General features: G+C 36.7%; 1 protein-coding gene across 23 annotated transcripts in view; it reads left to right on the top strand.

Annotated features, from left to right (window-relative positions):
* The window catches only part of TRIP12 (thyroid hormone receptor interactor 12), a 149,890-nt gene that overhangs the window by 82,243 nt on the left and 47,806 nt on the right, over nucleotides 1–19,841 (top strand). For all 23 annotated transcript variants that reach the window (XM_030803902.1, XM_030803893.1, XM_030803895.1 and 20 more), the window contains 6 exons: nucleotides 1,031–1,126; nucleotides 12,432–12,580; nucleotides 15,655–15,690; nucleotides 15,770–15,865; nucleotides 16,647–16,739; nucleotides 16,939–17,100. In XM_030803902.1, the coding sequence (XP_030659762.1) occupies nucleotides 1,031–1,126; nucleotides 12,432–12,580; nucleotides 15,655–15,690; nucleotides 15,770–15,865; nucleotides 16,647–16,739; nucleotides 16,939–17,100 (632 nt within the window). The remainder of the gene's footprint in view (nucleotides 1–1,030; nucleotides 1,127–12,431; nucleotides 12,581–15,654; nucleotides 15,691–15,769; nucleotides 15,866–16,646; nucleotides 16,740–16,938; nucleotides 17,101–19,841) is intronic.

The following is a 19,841-nucleotide window of genomic DNA, read 5'->3' as shown; positions in this document are numbered from 1 at the left end:
CTGACTTTTCACTCATGCAAAAATTCAAAAAATTGCAACCTGCAGCATAAATGGGTTTTAATAAGGCATTTGGCCATGGTTTTTGTCTTCTTGATCATGTTTCAAAATGAACGTATAGTGTATACACAAATTATAGGGTTTTTTTAATGTTACAAATGCTTTTACAAAAGCAGCCTAATATTATGTATGTATGTATGGGTATGTATTTTTATCTCATTTGATTTATAACAGATCTCAGTGTGAGGCTTATAATAAATGTATTATTTATAAATCATTTTTGATTGCTTTTAAGTTCCTGAGGGAACATACAAGTATCTCTAGGACTCGGACTCTCAGGAACACATAGTTTTTGTTTGTTTGATTGTTTTGAGACCGAGTCTCACTCTGTTGCCCAGGCTGGAGTGCAATGGCATGATCTCAGCTCACTGCAAACTCCACCTCCCACGTTCAAATGATTCTCCTGCTTCAACCTCCTGAGTAGCTAGGATTACAGGTGCCTGCCACTGCACCTGGCTAATTTTTGTATTTTTAGTAGAGGCAGGCTTTCATCATATTGGCCAGGCTGATCTTGACCTCCTGACCTCAGGTGATCCTCCCGTCTTGGCCTCCCAAAGTGCTGGGATTACAGGTGTGAGCCACTATGCCTGGCCTGTTTTGTTTTGTTTTCACTTTTTGGAACTAATAAAAATCATATACTGCATTCATATGGTTTTATAGGATCTGATGACCAATATCTGATTGGGAAATAATGTCATACAGAAAACAGAGCAAGGGTGCTTAACATATTAGCTCTTCAAAATAACAAAATATTTACCTTAGATTTTTCTTGAAATATTTACACATTCCTGCTGGCACTGATTTAATATGTTAGGGTGGTCTTGAAAGTTCGTAGCTTCTCTTAAAAGTCCAGAAAGCAAAGTAACATTGACTGAATGAGTTAAGCGAGATGAATCAGTTACTTGAAATTTTTAGATAGATCAGTTGCATGAAGTCATCTTAGTTGTTGACTCTGCCCTTCTTTTTTCTCTAGCTTTGTTAGAGGCAAGGGGTCTTCCCCCTCACCTATTTGGTCCTCTTGGTCCTCGGATGTCACAGCTTTTCCATAGAACAATTGGAAGTGGAGCTAGTAAGTAAAAATGTTCCTTCTCTGAAGCCCCTCAATAATTAGCCAACTGCTATTGTTACTTGTAACCTATTGATGTTAAGTATTAAGAAGTTTTTCATCAACTTTAACCCATTTTTAAAAATAAGGCTGGTGCACAATCACACCTTAAATACAGCTCTCATTGCTGAATTATCCAGATTTTGTAGCGATTGATTCTGTTTGAACAAAATAAGAATAAAGAATCTCAAACAATTACACTGGTAATTATGGCACCTGATGGCATGTTTTGCATAGATTTGAATCTTGAGTTTGTCATAATGATATATTTGTCAAGGTGAGAGGATAAAACATTAAACATTTTGCTAGCTGAATTTTTTATAGCTTTAAATATTTAGACATAAGGATGTTGGTTCTCATGAGTACTTTTTTTTTATATATATATATTTTGAGATGGAGTCTTGCTCTGTCGTCCAGGCTGGAGTGCAGTGGCGTGATCTCGGCTTACTGCAACCTCTGCCTGTCAGGTCCAATCCTCCCACCTCAGCCTCCTGAGTAGCTGGGATTACAGGTGTGTGCCACCAAGCCCGGCTAATTTTTGTATTTTTAGTAGAGATGGGGTTTCACTATGTTGGGTGGCTGATCTCGAACTCCTGACCTGAGGTGATCCACTCAACCTTGACCTCCCAAAGTGCTGGGATTACAGGCATGAGCCACTGTGCCTGGTCTGTTTCTTTGAATTGGGATCAAAATATGATCTATACATTACAACCAGGTAATAATGTTTCTTAAGATTTTTGTTTGTTTGTTTTTAAGAGAAATTTGATTTTATTTATCACTGGGGAGAGGCCTGGAAAGGAAAAAAAAAAAATACTGTTGCAGGGGGTCCCGAAGGGTATTGATTTTAAAGTATCTGAAACCTGTATTTCCCATCAACCTTTACACATGAACTTAAATTAATATAAACCGTAGAGTAGAACTAGAGTCAAAAACAATGCCACACCTCTTTGTGCCCATGACCCAGCTTCAACAGTGCCTACTTCATATCTAATCTTTATCTCTAGCCTCATTCTCATCCTTCTTCCCATATTAGTTTGAAGTGAATCCCAGGCATTATATACAGTCATGTGCTGCATGATGATGTTGCATTCAACGACAGATCGCGCACACACTACATTAGTCCCACAAGATTATAATGGAGCTGAAAAATGCCTGTCATCTAGCTAATATACAGTACAGATTTTTAAACCATACTTTTATCATTTAGAGCCAGGGGTATCCAGTCTTTTTGCTTCCCTGGGCCACATTGGAAGAAGAAGAATTGTCTTGGGCCACACATAAAATACAGTAACCCTAACTATAATAACACTAATGATAGCTGATGAGCTTAAAAAAAAAATCGCAAAAAAATCTTATAATATTTTAAGAAACTTTACGAATTTTTGTTGGGCTGCATTCAAAGCCATCCTGGGCCATGCATTGAACAAGCTTGATTTAGAATGTACTCCTTCTATATACTAAAGAAGAACATTAACTATAAACCTCAGTAGTAGGTATTCCAGAAGAAAGTATTGTCATAGGAGATGACAGCTTCATGCCTGTCGTCACTGCTGAAGACCTTCCAGTGGGACATAAGATGTGGAGGTAGAGCATAATGATATTGATGATCTTCACCCCGTGCAGGCCTAGGTTAATGTTAATGTTTGTGTCTGAGTGTTTTAAAAGACAGTTTAATAACTAAAAAAAAAAAAAAAATTTTTCAAAATAGGAAAAAGCTTATACTCTACGGATATAAAGAAAGAAAATGTTTTGTACAGCTGTTCATCGTGTTTGTGTTTTAAGCTAGTTAATACTACAAAATAGTCAAAGTTAAAAAAAGTTTATGAAGTAAAAAAGTTACAGGAAACTAAAGTTAATTTCTTTTTTCTTTTTTTTTTTCTTTTTTTTTTTTTTTCTTGAGACGGAGTTTTGCTCTGTCGCCCAGGCTGGAGTGCAGTGGCGCAATCTTGGCTCACTGCAACCTCCTCCTCCCAGGTTCAAGCGATTCTCCTGCCTCAGCCTCCCGAGTAGCTGGGACTACAGGCGCGTGCCAGCACGTCCGGCTAATTTTTTGTATTTTTAGTAGAGACGGGGTTTCACTGTGTTAGCCAGGATGTTCTCGATCTCCTGACCTTGCGATCTGCCCGCCTCAGCCTCCCAAAGTGCTAGGATTACAGGCGTGAGCCACCGCGCCCAGCCAGTTAATTTCTTTTTTTTTTTTTTTTTTTGAGACAGAGTCTCGCTGTCGCCCAGGCTGGAGTGCAGTGGCGCCATCTCGGCTCACTGCAGGCTCCGCCCCCCGGGGTTCACGCCATTCTCCTGCCTCAGCCTCCCGAGTAGCTGGGACTACAGGCGCCCTCCGTCTCACCTGGCTAATTTTTTGTATTTTTAGTAGAGACGGGGTTTCACTGTGTTAGCCAGGATGGTCTTGATCTCCTGACCTCGTGATCCGCCCGCCTCAGCTTCCCAAAGTGCTGGGATTACAGGCGTGAGCCACCGCGCCTGGCCGTTAATTTCTTTAAGAAAGATATTTCTTATAAATTTTGTATACGTAAATACACAGTTTACAAAATTGATAGTAGTATATATTCTAGGCTTTCACATTCACTCACCACTCACTCACTCACCCAGAGAAACTTCCATTCCTGGTAAGCTCCATTCATGGTAAGTGCCCTATACAGATGTACCATTTTTTAATCTTTTATATCGTATTTTTACTGTACTTCTTCTATGTGTAGATATATTAACATATACAAATACTTACTACAACTGCCTATAGTATTCAGTAAAGTAACATGCTGTACAGGTTTCTAGCCTAGGAGCAGTGGGCTAAACTAGACAGCCTAGGTGTATAGTAGGCTGTACCATCTTGGTTTAAGTATACTCTATGATGTTTACAAGACAAAATAGGCCAACAACGCATTTCTCAGAACATACACCATTTGTTAAGTGACACCTAATTTTAATCTATAAAATTTCATCATGTAGTTCAAGATAATGCTCCTCAAAACACACAGTCACATGATCACACTTAAAAAATAAAACAGTAATTTCTTAATAATAGATACCCAATAGATGTCAAAGTTTCATTGTCTCAATATCATAACTGTATTTCTTGCAAACTGGTTGTTGGATCTAGAGACCTCTTCAGATTGAGTTTTGAGCCTTTATCTTCTTTTCTTGGTAAAGAAAGCCTATTGAAAAGTCATAGTGTGTTCTTAGGAAGTACATAGTGTCTGTCTTTTAAGAAGCTGTTGAAACTAAGTACCTATGTAATAGGGGTTACAAAATTGTAGTATTTTAGACTTAATAATCACTTTTCATTTATGAGAAGTAAAGAAAGTATTAATAGTGTAGTAGAAATATATAAAGGATATCTTCTCACCTTCTATTTGATTGCCCAGGACAATAGTTGATATAGGAAAAATTATTTTTCACTCTTTACTGGTTAATAAAAGGAGTGATTTTTATATCCTCCAAAGTGCCATTGTTACATTTTTGTTTTGCTTTTTAACATGTTTTTTGTTGTTGTTGTTGTTTTTTTTTTTTTTTTTTTTTTTTTTTTTTTTTTTTTTTTTTTGAGACAGAGTCTCGCTGTCGCCCAGGCTGGAGTGCAGTGGCGCGATCTCAGCTCACTGCAGGCTCCGCCCCCCAGGGTTCAAGCCATTCTCCCACCTCAGCCTCCTGAGTAGCTGGGACTACAGGCGCCCGCCACCTCGCCTGGCTAATTTTTTTTTTTTTTGTATTTTTAGTAGAGATGGGGTTTCACTGTGTTAGCCAGGTTGGTCTTGATCTCCTGACCTCGTGATCTGCCCGCCTCAGCCTCCCAAAGTGCTGGGATTACAGGTGTGAGCCACCGTGCCCAGCCAACATGTTTGTTTTTAAGTGTAATTGTAAGCAGTGGATTTAGATGTGTATTAAACATTTCAGTGATTTTTACTGATACTTGAGTTGTCCCACCATTGGATGATGGGATCTTTTTGAGTTTGGCTTCTGAATCTTTTGACCATAACCTTAGTAATTTTTGATAGCCTCTTATTTTCTGGTATGACAAGATGTGTCAAACTCAGTTGACTTATTTTTTCTCCCTGCTATGATTTGGCTATGTACCCACCCGAATCTCATCTTCAATTGCAATTCCCATAATCCCCACTGGGAAGGGACCCAGTGGGAGGTAATTGAATCATGGGGGTGTTTTCCCCCATGCTGTTCTCCTGATAGTGAGTTCTCACTAGATGTGATGGTTTTATAAGCATTTGGCATTTCCCCTGTTGGCACTCATTCTATTTTCTACTGCCCTGTGAGGAAGTGCCTTCCACTGATGGTAAGTTTCCTGAGGCCTCCCCAGCCATGCCAAACTTTCAGTCAATTAAACCTGTTTTCTTTATAAATTATCCAGTCTTGGATATTTCTTCATAGAAGTGTGAGAATGGACTAATACACTCCCCATACCTGAAATTGTTCATTTCCCCATAGATCCTTGGTTTATTTTGTATTTAGAGACCACAGTCTGGCATATTCATTTCTACTGGATTGACCATTATTTGTAGACTTTTAAAAGTTGACCCTGATACCACCAATTCATATTTAGGTCTACAGGGTTTTTATTTAACTTCATTGATGTTATATTTCCTTTCTCCAATGGTGAGTGTCCTAATTCCCAATAATTATAACATAGTGACTCATTTGCTTTATCCCACAGTACAAGATTTCAAATTGCTACTGAAAGTATTATTATTAAAAAAGTTAAAAAGTGGTTTTACAGTTCTTTCTGTTCCTGGGATATTTTTTACTTTGTGTTAAAATTAATGTGTTTTAAAGTCATTTGAAATCCATCTCTTTGTTTATGCCACCAAGTTGGATTGGTTCATTTACTTCATATTGCTTCTGATTTTTAGGGACTGCTTTTTAAAGTTTTATGTTTTGCTTTTATAATTATGTAATATTTACGTAGTTCTAAAAGTCAAATCTGCAAACAACATATATTTAGAAAAATCTTCTTTTGCTTTCCATTTTCCCTGCTTCTTCCTCTTTTAAATTTTATAAATAATCTTTTAAATTTTATGGCTTGTCCTTCTGTTATTTACCTTAAAAAAAATCCATAAATATCTAAATTGTCCATGGGACTGCCTTTCTCAGTTAAGAGTAGCAAACTTTATACACTTTGCTTTTGACACTGTATTTTGGTGTTCACCCTTCATAGCTGCCACATGCATGTTGCATGTTCAGCTGATAGGCCTTTGTAAAGCTGCCACATTACTCCATTGTGTGGGTATACATAGTTTATTTATATAGTCCCCTGTTGGACATTTGAGTTATTTTCAGGTTTTTTTTCTATTGGCAAGGCTTCAGTGAAATGTAGCTTTTGTATTTTTTCAAGCATTATCTTTTGGATAGATTTCTAGAAGTGGGTTTGCTGCTTAAATGGGTGTAAATGCATACGATGTTTGGGTAGGTATTGCAAACTCCTCCCATTTGGAGTTGTACCATTTTGCTTTTCCAACAGTCATGTGTGAATGACAGTAGTATGGTATCAAGCTTTTGGATTTTTACCAAAATTCATTGTTTCTCTAATACTAACTTTTTTTAGTTACATATATCTTCATGTATTTCTTTTAGTGGTACCCTAGAGACTATAATGCAAATTCATTGGTTTATTATAGCATACCTTAAATTAATACTTTATTATATCTCAAACAGTACAAGAACCTTACAACAGTTTATTAACACTTTTTTACCCCCTGCCCTCCTTAATGTTTGTTGTATTTAATTTGTTTTACCTGTATATACATGTGTTACAAACTTGATAAGATGTTATTTAGAATATCTATTTTCTTTTATGTTTGCCAACATACTTAACCTTTGCAGTGCTCTTAGTTTCTTCTTGCAGTTTCTTTTTTCTTTAAAGGATTGTTTCCTTCTAGCCTAAAGAACTTTTTTTTTTTTTTAACATAGTGTCGGACTATTAATAATGATTTCTTTCTGTGTTTGAGAAATCCTTGATGTGTCTTTATTAATTTATGAATGAATTAATGAGATGCCATCTTGCCATGTTGCCCAGGCTAGTCGCAGACCCTTGGCCTCAAGTGATCCTCCTGCTTCAGTTTCTAAGTTGCTGGGGTTACAGGCATGTGCTTTATTTGCACTTATTTTTTATTGTAATTTTTTTTTTTTTTTTGAGACAGAATCTCTTCTGTTGCCCAGATTGGAGTGCAGTGGCAGGATCTCAGCTCACTGCAAGCTCCGCCTCCCGGGTTCACACCATTCTCCTGTGTCAACCTCCCGAGTAGCTGGGACTATAGGTGCCTGCCACCAAACCTGGCTAATTTTTTTTATTTTTGGTAGAGATGGGGTTTCACCATGTTAGCCAGGATGGTCTCGATCTCCTGACCTGCTGATCCACCCCACCTTGGCCTCCCAAAATGCTGGGATTACAGGCCTGAGCCACTGTGCCCGGCCAAGCCCAGGAAGCAGAGGTTGCAGTTAGCCGAGATCGGGCTACTGCAATCCAGCATGAGACCCTGTCTCAAAAAAAATGTAAAAACCACTATTATTTTTTAATAGCTTGACTATATAGGGTTTAAGTGATGTTTCCTTGACCCTTAATGTGCTTGCCCTTCACTAAAATTTAGAATATGTGAGTTGGTGTCTTCAGTTTTAGAAAATTCTTGGTCATTATTTCGTCTAGTATTGTTTCTCTTATCTCATCGTCACATTTTCTCCTTCCTTTCCTTTTGGAGAGTATCAGGATCATACACACTGAAACTTTGCACTGCATCCAGCATGTCTCTCTGGCTCTGTTTTATTTTTGGTTTTGTTTTCAGAATTTTTTCTGTTTGCCTAGTTGGAAAACTTCCTATTGATCAGTTTTTAAATTCACCAGTTCTTTTTTCTGCTGTCTTCAATCTTTTGTTAAACCCGTCAATTAGTTCTTAATTTCAGATATGTTTTTCAGTTTTGAATAGTTTTTTGATTCTCTTTTTATAGACGCCAATCATCTGTTGAAAATCTCTATATTCTTAATCAATTTTGTCCATCTTTGCTTGTATTTTTAATACTTTATAAAATACTTGTCTTTTCTCTCTAAAAGTATTGGTCTGCTTTTATTGTCTTTTTTCCCCCCACTTAATTCTCAGTCCGATATTCCTGCCTCTTTGTAAGTCTAGTAATTGTTTGGTTATGTGACAGACGTTTTGTATAAAAGAACTAAAGTGGCCCAAAATTATATTTTCTGCTAGTGCTAGCTTTCTTTTTTCTTTACCAAAAATAAAGGGTCCAGAGCTGATCACTCTAACTTTAATCAGGACTTGAGCTTGTTTTAACCAGAGTTGTAATTTTGGTATGACTCCTTTCACCTCTGGTAATTTTGGTATGACTCATTTCATCTCTTGCTAGTCCCTGTTTTCTTTGTTGTGGCCCTCCTAGAATTTTGATTGACAACTTTGCAAATCTATGTCTCAGATTTGAAAAGTTGAGCAGTCTCAAAATGTGGCAAATATCTTGGGAGTTCAGATTTGAATAGTTGAGCAGTCTCAAAATGTGGCAGCTGTGTGTCTTTGACGCCTACTCTCTCTGTTGAGATGTCGGCTTCTAAGCACCGTGAGACTGCAGAAGATTTTCTTCTATCTTATCAAAACGTCTTACTCTCCCCTTTATCCGTTTTTTTTTTTTTTTTTTTTTTTTTGAGGAGTCTCGCGCTTGTCGCTCATGCTGGAGTGCAGTGACGTGAACTTGGTTCACGGCAACCTCTGCTTCCCGGGTTCAAGTGATTCTTGTGCTTCAGCCTCCCACGTATCTGGGACTGCAGGTGCACACCACTGCGCCCGGCTAATTTTTGTATTTTTAGTAGAAACAGGGTTTCATCATGCTGGCCAGGCTGTTCTCAAACTCCTGACCTCAGGTGATCCGCCCATCTCAGCCTCCCAAAGTGCTGGGATTACAGGTGTGAGCCACGGTGTCTGGCCCCTCTATCAGTTTTCACAGTTCCACAACTCAATACCTGTCTGGTGGGGCCAGTTGATTTCAACACATTAGCCTCTTGTGACTCCCTAAAGCATTATAGGCTTCTCTTTCCATTCCTATCAGAAATTAGCAAACTACTGCCCAAGGGCCAAATCCACACTCCTGCTTGTTTTTATACTACCTGTGTACTCTTAAGAATGGGTTTTATATTTTATGTGGCTGAAAACATTTTAAAAGAGAATATTTTGTGATGTGAAAATTAAATGCAGATCAAATTTCAGTGTCCATAATTTTTTTTGGAATACAGTCGTGTTCATTTGTTTGTATTAGTCTTACTTTCTATGGATACTTTCCAGCTACAGTGCTAGAGTTGGGTAGTTGCAGTAGAGACCATATGCCTGTAAAGCCCAAAATAATTACTATCTCGCCCTCGAGAGAAAACGTTTTCCTGCCAAACCCTGATCTACGATAACGGTTCTCAAAGTGTGATCTGTGGACTCTTGGTTCCTGAGAGAGACCCTTAAATGAGTTCCATAAGGTCAAAACTAATAATAGTTACCAAGATTTTTCCTTTTCTACTTCATTGATGTTTGAACTGATGGTGCAAAAGCTGTAATGGGTAAAACTGGTGGGATCTTAAGCATCAAAGCAGTGGCACTGAACAGTACTAGCAGTCATTGTGTTTTTCACTGCCACATACTCCTAGTAAATATAATTCAGTTTTTATCTAAGATGCCCTCACTGAACCAAAGTTAATTTAATTAGGTCTTTACTCCCAAGACATGTCTTTTTAATAATCTTTGGAACAAAATAAGGCCAATCTTTTCTATATACAGTTGACTCTTGAACAACATGAGTTTGAACTGTGCTGGGTCCACTTATTCATGGATTTTAAAAATAAATACAGTTAGCTTTCTGTATCCATGAGTTCTACATTAGCAACCAAATTCAGATTGAAAATAGTGTTTGGGCCGGGCACGGTGGCTCATGTCTGTAATCCCAGCACTTTAGGAGGCCGAGGTGGACAGATCACCGGAGGTCAGGAGTTCAGTACCAGCCTGGCCAACATGGTGAAACCCCATCTCTACTAAAAATACAAAAAAATTAACCATGTGTGGTGGCCCGTGCCTGTAATCCCAGCTACTTGGGAGGCTGAGGCAGGAGAACTGCTGGAACCCAGGAGGCAGAGGTTGCAGTGAGCTGAGACCACGCCACTTGTTTTGGAAAATAAGGTCTTTTAAAATCAAAATTGTTTATATTAATATATAATGAGTTAACTGGCAAATATTTAAAATTTTTGTATTTCAATTAACATATTTTAAAATTATCAATAAATATAACCCACATAAACAAAAGTGCTTTGTGGTACCTCAGTAGTTTTTAAGAGTAAAAATGATTCTAAATTCAAAATCCACTACTCTAGGAGTTGGTTTCTCCTCATAGATCAGAGGATAAATCAGGTTTTGGTTATAATTTTGGCTTTTTGTTGTCATCTTGAGTTTACTGTAAGTTATTTTTAGGAACATCCCAGATGTTTTACTGGTATTGATGATAATTTTGATTATGCTGTATAAGATCCGTGTCCTTACAGTTGCCAACCCCAATGGTTATAAGACCTCCATCTAGTCACATACATGTCGGTTCCTTCTTTTAGGGGGTTGTGCTATTAGGTCATACTTGATGTGAACTGTTTAATCCTTTTAAAGTCAAGTTAGAATCAGTGGAGGATTCATTTGTTTTCACTATTTTTCTATCATTTTGTTTTTCCTTCCACACTATGTCAACACAGAAGTGATAAACCTGCTCTCACTAGAATTGATATTATTTAGTTTAAAATTGTTAAATTGTATTTCCCCGAACTTTTCTTCTGGTGTATTTTTGGATGGATGTTTAATTATGGTAAAGGTAGGTAGGCAGCAGTAGCTATGGAATGCAGTAGCCACAATCTTAAACCATAAAACAACTTCCATTGATTGCCATGTGCCCCTGTGAGAGGTGTATGCCCCCAGGAATATCACTGAAGCTCAGTTGAAATTATTAGGTTTAGTTTTTTTGAGAATTTCGCATTCATTGACAGTTTCCAGACATATATCCCATTTCTACACATTTCAATACTTAATGATATAGGACTGGAAAAGTCCAGTTTGCAAAGAATAACTTGAAAAGGTGTAAGAAGTGAAGGGGCTTTAAAAGTAACATCATATAAGATTGGTTAAGTGTTAATTTAATTGTGGTTTCAAGTAGGAAAGTATCCATGAAAAATGAAACACATTCGTAGACTTTATTTTTTAAAATTAATTAATTAATTAATTAATTTTGAGATGAAGTCTCAGTCTCTGGCCCAGTCTGGAGTGCAGTGACATGATCTCGGCTCACTGCAACCTCTTCCTCTCGGATTCGAGCAATTCTCCTGCCTCAGCCTCCTGCATATCTGGGACTACAGGTGCACACCACTGCGCTCGGCTAATTGTTGTATTTTTAGTAGAGATGGGGGTTTCGCCATGTTGGCCAGGTTGGTTTCGAACTCCTGACCTCAAGTGATCCACTTGCCATGGCCTCCCAAAGTGCTTGGATTACAGGCATGAGCCACTGCACCCAGCCTCTGTAGACTTTATTTTGGAGTGTATTGTTTAGCTTAATGACAACTAACTTCTCTGTGGTTGTCGAGTATTCATTTTTCAATTGTTAGAGTAATGGAATTAAGTCTTAAAAGCAGAAACATTCTGATAGCCATCATCTGTGCAGGAAATGAAAGAGGATGCAAGGGTTTATAACTGTGTATGTGTGTTTGTGTGTTTTGTTTTTATTTTTACAGAATATTATTTCCATTCTCTTTTTTGTTAGATATGTTGTTGTGTTTGTTTTTTATTTCCTTGCCCTTTCACTGTTAATTGGATTCTATTTATTCTGATACAGATATTTAGAGGTGTATAACGTTTCCTTTGAAGTATGGGCATCATTGTTTAACAGGTTTTTATTATTGTAGCAAGCCTTTGCTCACAATTTATATTTCCTTAAAACAGACAATGTTAAAGCTATCAGTTCATACTGGTCTTATGGATATTATTTTTTGTTTTTGCTGTAAAACCAGTCAACTTTTCAATTAAGAAGACAGAAATATATAACTGTGAAAGCATGTTAAGGCAGAGTAGATCCAACTAATTTAATTCTTCCTTCAATGTATTAGCAGTGTGCCTTAACCCTGGTATAGGCCTAGTTTTTCATTAGGATGCAAAGAAGATAAGCAATCAGTTACATTTTGAGTCACACCTTATACCTAGTAATAATTTTCTTAAATGTTTAAAGATAATTATTTTTTTCTCTAAAGGTTCTAAGGCCCAGCAGCTACTACAAGGATTGCAAGCCAGTGATGAAAGTCAACAGCTTCAGGCAGTTATTGAGATGTGTCAGTTACTGGTCATGGGAAATGAGGAGACACTGGGAGGGTTTCCTGTCAAGAGTGTTGTTCCAGCTTTGGTAAGCGTAGTGTTTTTCCCTCGTTTTTACCTTATTTGTCCTCTGAAATCTGCTGATTTTGTACTGAATGTATGATTATTGTCATTATTAATTTTTAAAACATGATAGAGTTAAGAGAGGAGTATAAGACTTGGTGCTTTTATTTCATGCTTACAGATATTGTGAGCAATTGCTAATGAGTTAGCAAATTTTCTAAATCATTTTTTGATGAATAGTCACCCAATTCTTGGTACTTAAATGACTGGTTTTAAGTTGTTCACCTCATCAGTAACCTTGACTCCTGCCGTGTAAAATGTACATGCTTTTTCTTTTAGCCTGGTGATCCACGGAGCAATAGGCCAGGGAAGTTCACTTTGCTCACTTTGGGTTGTGTCGGGGGTCCAGAAAGGTTTCATATGTAGTACGTGTCTACATGGGACTACTACTCAAGCCATATGATATATATGTGGATCCTTTCAGTTTAAAAGCTTTTATGTTGGCCAGACGCGATGTCTCATGCCTGTAATACCAATACTTTGGGAGGCCGAGGTAGGTGGATCATCTGAGGTCAGCAGTTCGAGACCAGGCTGGCCAACATGGTGAAACCCCGTCTCTACTAAAAATACAAAAATTAGCCGGGCATGGTTGCAGGTGCCTGTAAATCCCAGGTACTCAGGAGGCTGAGGCAGGACAGTCACTTGAACTTGGAAGGCAGAGAATCGCTCTAATCTCTTGTAGTGAGCCAAGATCGCGCCACTGCACTCCAGCCTGGGCAACAGGAGCAAAACTCTGTCTCAGAAAAAGAAATAAAAGACTTTAAAAAATCTTCTTAATGCCTTTTCAACACAGTTGTGAGTTGATATTTTGATATGATAGATTTATTAACAGCTTGATTCCTTAAACTTTTACATATGAAAACAATAGGAAGAAAAATTGCCATTATAAAATGTAGGCATCTTAGCACAATACAGCATTTAAATAGTGGATTGATAATTTTCTTTGTCCAAAATTAAAGAAATTGGCTATAATTTAAGATTAAAATTTGAGTCTAAATCAAACACTACCAAAAGACAAACAAACATGATTACATTTGCAGCATGTTTTATTTTGGAAATTACAATTAAATGCTATGTAAATCTTTTTTGTATATCCAGTAAAGCTGACAGAAAATGAAGTTATGGTTTGTACATCATATTGTCCCATTTCATGAGATTATCAAATTATGGAGATAGCTTGAGTTTTGGTGAGAGAGCTGAATAAAGAAAAGCCTATGAAATACAAGGTGACAATCCTTATTCTGCTTGTTCTTATTTGGATGGCTCAGCTCTGGCAGAGTTTGATAAAGGATAGAACAATTTCTTCACCTGCCACCCAGATGCAGATAGTAACAGCCAGTTTTTAAATTTTATCATTTCCATTCTAGTAAAAGTTGTACATGTTGCTTTCTGAGTGTGTCATAATAGCAATATTATTAACCTTTTAACTTTAAGATTTTGCCTATGTCAATGTCCATTCTCAGATTGCTGATTTGTTCAATAGCTGGCTTCTGTGACCTGAATCAAACTTGCATTTGTTTTATTGTTGTTGTTGTTTGTTCACTAATAAATAGCAACAGATAACTAGGCTTACCTTATACTATCTACAGTTAAAATTTAGTTTTTATTAGTTAAATAAAGAAGCCATTAAGTCTACGCAGAAATGTTGACACATAATTCACTTTACTTAATGTGCTGGTTGTTGATTAGATTTAAGTACCTAATTGACTTATACAAGTATGCTCTTGCTATTAATAATGGCTGTTATTAATGAGTTCTCCAGATAATATCTTTTATCACAGTTGAATATTATTTATGTATATCTCTTCATCACAATACAGTCATGTAACATAAATAGCCATTTTTGGTGAAAGGGAATCTGTTTATATCAGTCATTCCCAAACACAGTATAACAAGGTTATTTAATAATTGGGGAACTTAGTACCTTTTCTTTTAACATGACAACCCCTTTCAAATTAGACCAAGTGTTCTAAGTGACTGATACTAAGTGATTTGATAGTTTTTTTTTTTTTTTTTTAAGTCCTGAAATGGAGTGTGTGTACGTGTTATGGTGTTTGTATGCGTGCTTTTAAACAAAAATAGTTCTTAGGACTTCTGGTATGTAAGTATACTTTACCCAGCACAATTCAGAGCTGAGAAGACATTCCTATTAAGTGAGTATTGTGTTAGAATATCTGATGTTTGTTGTTGTTGTTATAAATTTAATTGAAGGGTACTTAACAAGCTTAAATTCAGTGCATTTAAAAACTTCCATTGAACCAGAAGACAGTGAATGACTGTCTTACCCCCAAGGAGGAAATTTCTTTGGTGACTCAGCTGCTTCGAGAGTACAGAGTGTGTATCCTCAGCAGTTTTGCATTCCTTCATTAGAAAAACATAGATGAAATCTGCTTAAGATCTTTTCCACAAGAAAAACTAAAATGAAATCAGATATTTAAACTTATTCATGCATATATGGAGTAATTATATTAATTTGGCTTTAATTAGTGCATAATTAGTTTCTAATGTGGTCTATCTTGTGTTTAAATCCTATATTACTGTGCATTTTAAAGCTGAGTTAAATGGTGCTTATCTGTTTTAGAGAAGCTTGTTCACAAGAGTTTGAGTTATGATCCTGAATCTGTGCTGACATTTGTTAATTCAACAAATGTCAGTGCATTGCTGATCCTGTTTATTTATGTATCTAGTATTTATTAACACTGGTAAGTCCTCAGGGATATATTAATAGGCTTCTGAAAGGGGTTAGAGCTACCAAAAGGATAGGTTGTAAGTAACAAGGAGGCTGTGTTTGTGACCTGTATCACGAGGTGATGGTTATCTAGCAGCACACTCAAGTCGGAGTCACCGTGTGTGATGAACCATCCTGAGTGTAATCATTTCTGTGTACACCTACTAGGTTTTATCTTAAAGTTATTTTTGTGTGGTAAAAGTTACGAATAATACTTCCATTTCAGTTGAAGTTCAAATAGAAGGGGAAGAAATACCTCTAGGATTTTCTCAAGGAATGTAGCTTCTAATACTTTGTTATCTTTTTAACAGATTACGTTACTTCAGATGGAGCATAATTTTGATATTGTAAGTATATATTGTATTTTTTTAAATGGTGTATATTTAAGTTTTGAGTTTTTACTCATTAAAATCTCTTCTTTTCTAGATGAACCATGCTTGTCGAGCCTTAACATACATGATGGAAGCACTTCCTCGATCTTCTGCTGTTGTAGTAGATGCTATTCCTGTCTTTTTAGAAAAGGTGATCCTACTTTTACCCCATTTGTTCAAAAGCAGGCATAGGGAATCAAGTTTCAAACTCTTGAATTTTAGCTTTCATTATCTAAGTAAAGTATATTTTTTAGCCAAGATTCCCGAGAAATGTTTTATGTCCAGCAGATCAATAGTTTGAAGGTGAAGATAAATCATTTAGAGAATAGCCTAGTTTTGTAATTTTTACTAATAATTAGCACATTAATATAATAACTTTCAGAGAAGAACTTTAAAGTACTTGATTAAAAATAATCTAATTTCTAGAAAACATCCCAGTGAGGTTGATAGCTATTTATACCCTCATTATGTAGCTGAGAAAGTTGAATCAGTGGGGAATAGAAATTTTCATATGGTTTGTAGTAAATTGTGTTTTTGGTCTGTGTGTGTACGGACCTTTTTGTTTGTTTAACGCACAACAAAATTTGCTTTATCTGATAAACTTGCAGTATGGTGGAAACTTAAAATCTGATTTTAAAATTTTGTTATGTAAAACAACTCATCTGTTTTAAATCTGAAGACTTAAAAGTTATGTAATTGGGTTTGGTTTATTATGTAAAACATTTTTCAGTATCTTAGAACTGCAAACTGGTTAGAAGGAAACTGTTTTGGCTATACTTTATAACTTAAGCTGCTAAGTGACTTGCATCCTATGGTGGGTTACATGTTAGAGATAGTATACATTGATGTAAATTAGAGAAAGTATGTAGAAGACAAGTTATTGGAAAAGAACTTAAATGATAACCTTATGGTAATTATTTATATGCTCCCAGCTGCAAGTTATTCAGTGTATTGATGTGGCAGAGCAGGCCTTGACTGCCTTGGAGATGTTGTCACGGAGACACAGTAAAGCCATTCTACAGGCGGTAAGTGTTGTTACTGAAGGACTACATTTCACTTTACGTAGAATTTTTAAAATCCACATTTGTATAAACTACTTAATTGCAGTTTTTGTAAGATACAAATGTTGTTTCCAAAGTAATGTGCTAGACTTTTTATGAGTTAAATTATTTTTTATTGCTGATAAAGGATTTTTCTTTACCTTAACAGTTTTCTGTATTTTAGGGTGGTTTGGCAGATTGCTTGCTGTACCTAGAATTCTTCAGCATAAATGCCCAAAGAAATGCATTAGCAATTGCAGCCAATTGCTGCCAGAGTATCACGCCAGATGAATTTCATTTTGTGGCAGATTCCCTCCCATTGCTAACCCAAAGGCTAACACATCAGGTAAAATATGCATCTATTTTATGTGCCATAAAGTATTTTATTTTTTTAATTTAATTTAATTTAATTTAATTTTATTTTATTTTTTTGAGATGGGAGTCTCGCTGTGTTACCCAGGCTACAGTGCAGTGGTGTGATCTCAGCTCACTGCCACCTCTGCCTCCTGGGTTCAATCGATTCTCCTGCCTCAGCTTCCCAAGTAGCTGGGATTACAGGTGTGTGCCACCACGCCCAGCTAATTTTTGTATTTTTAGTAGAGATGGGGTTTTGCTATGTTGGCCAGGCTGGTCTTGAACTCCTGACCTCAGGTGATCCACCCGCCTCAGCCCCGCATAGTGCTGGGATTACAGGCATGAGCTACCGCGCCCAGCCACTTTTTTTAAATGGCAATTTCAATTAGTATTTTAAATCTTTAACTGCATATATAATCAAAAATGTTCTGATTAATATTTTTTATTTTTATCCAGTTATGTGCCATATTAGGTTATTTCATAAAATTTTGGTAGATTGATTCAAATGAATAGTAATTCATCTGTTTGATGACTTTAACAATTTTGACTTTAAGGGATGGCTTTGTTATTTCAGCACACGTTGAGTGTTTACTCTGTGACACGATCAGAAGTTCCTTCTGAAAAGATTACTCTTTCTTGAGAGGCATTGGAGGAGGCAGATGGGAGCAGGAGGATATGGGTTAAGACCAGAAGAGAGACTAGACTATGTCGCAAACAGAAATGAAAAACGTAGTTTGTGGCTATCTGGGGTTGGAGAAGAGCAAAAGTGATTATCTAGATGGCAGAATCAATGGACCTGATGATACAGTGTGAAAAGCAGGGTTTATGGGCCGGGGATGGTGAGGACAAATTGTGAGTGCAGCTTCAAGGCTATGGAGAAATTGAATTTTTTTTTTTAACTACAGAGAAATATTTTAAAGCATTGTTTGTTATTGCTAAAGATATTTCTAGAAACCTGGCTTTAAAATTGCCATTGCAAAGTGTGTCTAAGACGCCAGGGAAAATAGGTTCATAAAAATATTTTTAAACAATTTAGGAATTTTTTTTTTGTTCTGTTTTGTTTTTGTTTTTGAGACTGAGTCTTACTCTGTTGCCCAGGCTGGAGTGCAGTGGCGTGATCTCACTGCAGCCTCTGCCTCCCTGGTTCAAGCGATTCTTCTGCCTCAGCCTCCTGATGGATAGCTGGGATTACAGGTGCATGCCACCACGCCCAGCTAATTTTTGTGTTTTTAGTAGAGACAGGGTTTCGCTATGTTGGTCAGGCTGGTCTCAAACTCCTGCACTCAAGTGATCCACCTGTCTCAGCCTCCCAAAGTGCTGTAATTACAGGTATAAGCCACGGCACCCGACCAAATAAGGCATTTATGTAAGATAAAATAGTAGTGATCATTGAATCACCCTAGAGTCTTTTGCTTCTAAAATGATCCAGACAAAGTAGTGCTATTCATTTTTTAAAAATCTGTTTATGTGTTTATTTTTAAAAACATAGTTGGCTGGGGGCACAGTGACTCGCATCTGTAATCCCAGCACTTTGGGAGGCCAAGGTCAAGAGGTGGATCACCTGAGGTCAAGAGTTAGAGACCAGCCTGACCAACATGGTGAAACCCCATCTCTACTAAAAATAAAAAATTAGCCAGGCATGGTGGCGCATCCCAGCTACTCGGGAGGCTGAGGCAGGAGGATTGCTTGATCTCGGGAGGCGGAGGTTTTCAGTGAGCTGAGATCATGCCATTGCACTCCAGCCTGGGTAACAAGAGCGAAACTCTGTCTCAAAAATAATAATAATAATAAAAAATAAATAAAAACATAGTTGAGATAATCTTTTCTGTAGTCTAAAAGTGTGTTCTGTGTTATGTGATAATCAGTTCCATATGATATTCTTTAGAAATAGGATAAGAGAATTAGAGAAGTTAAATAGTCACTATTTGTAGCACTCTTTATAGATTTATGTAGTGTCAGTGAAGGTTTAGGCTATGGGCTTTTATAATACCTGAATTATTCTCATTTTTGTAGAAACAAGTCTAATTTTTACATACAAAAAGTCCACTTATAAGTTAGGAAAAATCAAGGTCTATCAAAACATTAGTCTAGCCAGTGAAACATTCTTTCCCTTCTTTTTATGACAATTATTTCAAATGTTTTGTCAGTGATGACACTCTGTTTTTATGACAAATATGGCAAATTGTTTTTATAGTGTAACTTTTTCATAGTGAATTATTTGTTTTTATAGTGAATATTGCAAGTCTATGCCCTATTTTTGACACTGTCAAGAAACCTCTGGTTCTTGCAACTTTCCCTTTTCTGACTTGTTAGTGTGTACCCACTTAAACATTTCTACTTGTATTGCTTTTAAAGGAAAGTAGGATATTTATATATTTCTTTAGTATAACATTTGTTTAGGTATTGAGATTGCATAAGCATAATAGTTCTTCCTTTCTGTGTATTTGCTTTTATCTAGTAGGGGCCTTTATACAAGAGAGAGGTTGGTTTGTTTCCTGTTTGTTTTGAAATTGTTACGTTACTGACTGTACCTTGCTTAGGCCCATTTGCATTTTCAAAGCTGTCATTTACTAATTGAGCTTGCCTTGAAGAATCTGGGGTTAGGAAGATAAGATGATAATGACAGTGAAATGCTTTTTTATTTTTTTTTTTTTTTTTTTTTTTTTTTTTGAAGATCTCTCTGTCACGCTGTCACGCAGGCTGGAGTGCAGTGGCGCAGTCTCGCTCACTGCA

Source organism: Nomascus leucogenys, chromosome 22a, assembly GCF_006542625.1.
Source record: "Nomascus leucogenys isolate Asia chromosome 22a, Asia_NLE_v1, whole genome shotgun sequence".
Taxonomy (NCBI): domain Eukaryota; kingdom Metazoa; phylum Chordata; class Mammalia; order Primates; family Hylobatidae; genus Nomascus; species Nomascus leucogenys.
Note: the sequence above shows the minus strand (reverse complement) of the source record. Positions and strands in the feature narration are given on the sequence as shown.